Source organism: Arctopsyche grandis, chromosome 10, assembly GCF_051622035.1.
Source record: "Arctopsyche grandis isolate Sample6627 chromosome 10, ASM5162203v2, whole genome shotgun sequence".
NCBI classification, from domain to species: Eukaryota; Metazoa; Arthropoda; class Insecta; order Trichoptera; family Hydropsychidae; genus Arctopsyche; species Arctopsyche grandis.
In genome coordinates this window covers 25431219-25436956 of record NC_135364.1, presented here as the reverse complement: position 1 = coordinate 25436956, position 5738 = coordinate 25431219, and the positions used below count along the sequence as shown (strand labels likewise).

The 5738-nt window shown below is 36.5% G+C and overlaps 1 protein-coding gene across 4 annotated transcripts; it reads right to left on the bottom strand.

Annotated features, from left to right (window-relative positions):
• Positions 1-232: 232 nt before the first annotated feature.
• Positions 233-5283, bottom strand: LOC143918027 (uncharacterized). Of its 4 annotated transcripts, none has more exons than XM_077439683.1 (4): positions 4997-5273; positions 4614-4928; positions 1861-4535; positions 233-1194 (listed from the first exon to the last, which is right to left on the bottom strand). In XM_077439683.1, the coding sequence occupies exons 1-3, from the start codon at positions 5102-5104 to the stop codon at positions 2787-2789; spliced, it is 2172 nt and encodes a 723-aa protein (XP_077295809.1). In that variant the 5' UTR covers positions 5105-5273; the 3' UTR covers positions 233-1194; positions 1861-2786. The 4 variants fall into 4 exon arrangements, with proteins under 4 accessions (XP_077295809.1, XP_077295806.1, XP_077295807.1 ...); XM_077439680.1 differs by having other exon boundaries at positions 264-1266; positions 1499-4535; positions 4997-5283; XM_077439681.1 differs by having other exon boundaries at positions 264-1260.
• Positions 5284-5738: the final 455 nt, after the last annotated feature.

Below are 5738 nucleotides of genomic sequence, written 5' to 3'. Positions count from 1 at the left end.
TTCGGATTATGAAATTTTTGTAAATACATATATTATATTTTGACGGTGAATTTTGTAGAATAACTAGAGGAGTCGGGAAAATTTAGTAAAAAAAAAGTGGAAAAAAAGGAACCGAACATTTAATGGAAGGAAAAGGAAGTCAAAATAAGGAAAGGAAACATTGTATAAACAAGAATATATTTGTCTATTGGATAGAGGGATTGGCATGCGATATGTACTCAGTATCGATCCTTGATGTTTTATTTTTCATTTATTATTTATTTAATACATAAATATGACCCATGACAGGGATTACCCCAAGGCGACATATATGATTAGATTATTTTGTACATAAGTATTAACAATTTTTCCAAACATATCAGTATATAAAATACAAGACATCTATGGACAGTCGACAAATTTTTAATACACAGCTACATAATTAGCGAGAAATAAATTATTATAGTATGTAGGTACCATATTTATAATACTCAACAAATTCGAGATGGTAATAACTCAAATTTGCGATAAACTGAGGGGGAGGATACCGATTTACTATGTCAAAATGTTCTAACAGGAGACGGTCTATCTGTATTTTTTTTTAATAATCACTAGATCACCAGCAGCGCATTTGACGAGGACTTGAACCTGAGACCTATCTACTGGTATGCAATAGCTCTACCAGTGTACTACTCTGTGACTTAACATGTGTTCCAAGTTTGGATAGTATTTTTTTTTTGACTTTCCCCAGTAAGAGACTTTTCATGAATCGTAAGATAATTTGAAGCAAACTTCAATTTGTGGATTTTTTGTTCAGATTTGTATAGCATTTCCCTGGTATGAAATTTCTCATGTCTTACAAGATCAGCTTTTCGACGATATGATTTAACCAGAGTAATGTTATAATAATAATAGAAGTGGCTTTAGGCGTTATATTGTTGTCAAGTGACGATTGTCCACAGACATTCCTAAATAATTTTAGCATCAGTCGTATTTGACGCTTGGTGCTCGACGAATGTCCGATAAAAACTTATCTGTTTGTTTATTTATATTATTCACAAGCAAGATGGGCAAGCATTGTTAAAAATTGCACAATGCCTTCAAAAACACACAATGAACAACATGGGATACATTTATTTAAGTTATAATGTAGTTGTAGAGACGTACCGTGTAATATTGATACCATTTATTTATGGTTGTGGCTATTTGCAGGTACTATATCTGTGAAGTATTGGCTATTTGCAGGTACTATATCTGCGAATTATTGGCTATTTGCAGGTACTATATCTGCGACAGGCGCAAAGCCTTCTGCGCATGCGCGTGAACTGTCACTGTCAGCGTGTTTACTGATAAAATTTAGTTCGAACTCGTAGTACGAACGATTGATTAAACATATAAGATTAAAATAATAAACGATTGATTAAACAAGTCTAGTATACATTAAATGTAAGAAATTATAATCGGATTATAAGTTCACGCGCATGCGCAGAAGGCTTTGCGCCTGTCGCAGATATAGTACCTGCAAATAGCCAATAATTCGCAGATATAGTACCCGCAAATAGCCACAACCTTTATTTATTCGTAAAGGCCCTTCTATTATTATAACATTTCTCTGGTTTTAACACAAACATCACATTTGAATGGTTGCTCTACAGTATGAGACCTTTCATTGATCGCAAGGTGATATTATCATGCAATTTTCTTTATTTTATTTTATCTTTAATTTATACCAGGAAGGCCTAACAGATAACCCCAATGCGCCTTCCCGGCCAAAAACATTGTACATTCGATACAAATATTATTAGTATTCTACAAAGTACATAAATACATATATCAATTACCACAGAGACATATATGGTGTGAAATTTGTAAATTTGCAGCATTTTAAACAATTCAACGAAATTCTGTAAATACATATCAGATAAAATCCACACAGACATTTATGGTCAAATTTGTAAATTTGCATCATTTTATACAATTCTGCGAAATTCGAAATTGCTGACAACTCGCGATTTTGCGAGAAAATGGGTAAGGTTGCCAATTTGTTGGAAACGTTTCAATGAAAATCTGATAAAGTGGCACTCTAATAGGAAACAATCGACCCGGAGTCACAAATCGAAGGTCTGGTCAGCAGATACCAGTGGGATTTGAACCCGTGACCACTCTGTTCAAAGCATTATATACTAACCACTAGTCAATTCTGCCGGTTAATTTTGTTTAAGTATATTTTAATAACGATTCCCACTAGAGTGTCGTTGTTGGCCTGACCTTGGTTTGTAGAGATCAATCGTTTCTTATCAGAATTTGCCAATTTTTCTGTTTTTCGTTGAAACGGTTCCTGTAAAAGTGGCTTTTCCTATAGCAACCCTTGAGTTATTGTTATATCTCAGATTTATCGACTTAGATTTCTCGGTGGATGTTTATTAAATATCTATGTAATAGGAAACGATCGACCTGGAGTCACAAATCCAAGGTCTGGCCTACAGATACCATTGGGATTTGAACCCGTGACTACTCTGTTCAAAGTATTATATGCTACCACTAGTCTATTATGCTGGTTTAATGATTTTAAGCAAATGTTACATTTTTTCAGATTTACCCAGTGCCGGTTTTAGGGGCGCCAAATAAGTTAGGGCGCAGCACGATGCGCCAAATGCGCTTTAAAATTAAAAATTAGAGCGCCAAAAGTCATACAAAATTTTAGATTAGAGCGCCAAAGGCGAAAGTATTTTTTAAGGGGTTTAGGAAAATTTATCCGAGGGCGCCATTGGGTGTAAGGCCAGCACTGGATTTACCCGTGTGAGATTTTAATCAAATTCACACTTGATTGGCTTTTCCTCATTATGAGATTTTTCATGCAATGCAAGGATAGATTCGTGAGCGAATGCCAATGAACAAACGTCACATTTATATGAATATTTCCCGGTGTGTAATTTTTTATGTAACGCGAATTCAGATTCTCGAGTGAACAATTTTAAGCAAACGTCGCATTTGTATGGTTTCACCTCATCGTGAGACTCCATGTGGGTAGTAAGATTACTTTTCATTGCAAATGATTTGGCACAAATATTACATTTGAATGGTTTCTCTCCGGCATGAGACATTTCATGTGTCGCAGGTTGACATTTTGAAGCAAACGATTTTAAATAAATGTTACATTCGTTCAGGTGAACCCCCGTGTGTAATTTCATGTGTCTAGTAAGATAGCCTTTTACAGCGAACGATTTGTGGCACAAATCACATTTGAATATCTTTTTCCCAGTGTGCGATCTTTCATGCACGGCGAGGCTAGATTTGTTAGCGAAAGCCAATGAACAAACGTCACATTTATACGAATATATAACGGTGTGTAATTTTTTATGTATGGCAAAGACAGATTTTTGAGTGAATAATTTGAAACAAATGTCGCATTTGTGTGGTTTGACTTCGTCGTGAGATTTCATGTGGGTAGTGAGTGTACTTTTCATGGTAAATGATCTTAAGCAGGTGTTACATTTGTACGGCTTTTCCCCGGTGTGAGATCTTTCATGTATCAGAAGATCAGATTTGTACGAAAATAGTTTCAAACAGACTTCACATTTGTGAGGTTTTACTCCAGCGTGAAATTTTTTTATATGTTCAGTAAGCTTCACTTTATGACAATACGCTTTCGAACAAAGTTCACATTGGTACGGTTTTTCCCCCGTGTGAGTTTTCAAATGGGTCACAATGGTTGATTTCCGAGTGAATGCTTTCAAACATAGGTCACATTGGTACTGTCTTTCGCCGGTGTGAGATGTGAAATGGATCAAAAGGGTTGCTTTTCGAGTGAATGATTTCAAACATATATCACATTTGAACGGCTTTTCCCCAGTATGAGACCTCTGATGCAGTTCAAGCATAGACTTGTAGGTAAATGACTTTGAACACACGTGACATTTAAAAGGCTTTGTACTGGTATAATATCTTTTAACGGTCGATTTTTGAGTTATCAATTTTAAGAAAGTGTCGCGTTTGTGCGATGCCACTTCGCTGTGAGTTTCGACGTGTGTAATAAGACTGGTCTTTATAGAGAATGATTTTACACAAAAGTTGCATTTGTGTGGTTTCACTTCGTAGTGAGATCTTATGTGGGTAGCGAGAGTATTTTTCATGGCAAATGATTTTGAACAAGTATCACACGTGTACGGCCTTTCCCCAGAGTGAGACTTTTGATGTATCCGAAGATCAGATTTGTAAGCAAATACCTTCAAACAGGTGTCACATTTGTGAGGTTTTCTTCCAGTATGAAATTTTTTATGTATAATAAGTTTACTTTTAACAAAAAATGTTTCCGAACAAAGGTCACATGTGTACGTGTTTTTCCCAATGTGAGATCTTTTATGTCTCATGAGATCACATTGATACACAAATGGTTTTAAGCAAATATCACACGTGTGCTGTTTGTCCTTCATGTGAGTTTTTTTATGATTCGCTAATTTGAATTGATCGGGGTATGATTTTAAGCAAATTTCACATTTGAATGCTGTGTCAGGTTCTTCTCTATAATCACACGAAGGCACCCTTCCTCCACGCATCTGTAAATTAAAACTAGTGTCATTCAAATTTAAATGTATGAACAATTTTTAGTAGTAGGATGAGAAAATTCACTTTACCGGTGCATTTACATTTTCTATTAAAAGGATATTTTGGTTAAAACTGCTTCGTCCTAAAGAATTTGATCCTGTTTTGTCTGCCGAGTCACCGACAGGGAAATTACAAATGTTTGGACGAGAATTAGCACCCGACTCATCTTCCCATATTAAATCATCCAGTAGGACTTCTTCCGCTTTGACGTCTAGACGCTGGTCTAACTTCCGTTTCGATGATTTGTTACTTTGAAGACATGTGTTTCGGAAACTGCTAAGCAACTCCAGATTTTTGATACATGAAAGACATATCGTATTTGACAGCTCATCGTCAGCCTTGATCTACAAATGAGAAAAATTGTAATGACAGTGGATCGATACGGATGGGTTTAAAGTAAGTGTCAACCGACCCGTAGTCGACAGCAGATCCAAATGCGCTGCACTAGCGGATGAAGATTGTCAAAGATGGAGATGGAAGACTCGGTTGGAACAGAGCGAAGACAAAGCCTGCACTCCATCGCGCCAAAGCCTGCACTCTTCAATTACGCAAAACGTCAACTCAACTCGAGTTCTCAACTTGACATTAGGCCTAAATGACACACAATATCTTTACATAAGCGCTGCTGACTGACAGTTCCACACACTACTTGTCAACTAACATATGTAACTACGTTCAGTGGCAATAACGCCCAAAGTCGCAGGCCGTAGCAATGTTTATGGCGTCCTTGGCAAATATCAAATTTTTCGCTCTTCTAAATTTTGTTCAAATAAAGTCATTAACGTAAATTACCGATAATAGTATTCTGTAGATATGTATATATTTTGTGGTAAACGGATTATTTGCTATCGCGTACACGATTATCGTTACCACGAAAATCACGAATCAAAATATCTGGTACTCAAGTTCGCGTGGATAACTCTCGATGGATGAAATTTTCAGTTGCCAGATGAAGGTCCGTCCAACACGCTTTCACTCGTTTCTGTTTTGCGCAACTCTCATTCATCTCACCTCGCACATTTTCCTAATTTCATCTACCCATCTTTCCACGGTGTTCCTTTTACCCTTTTGCATTCTATCGCGTACCATTCTAGTACTTCTTTTGGGTAAACGGACTACTAGTCATATGTGAACCGGTCACAGGACAATCGGTC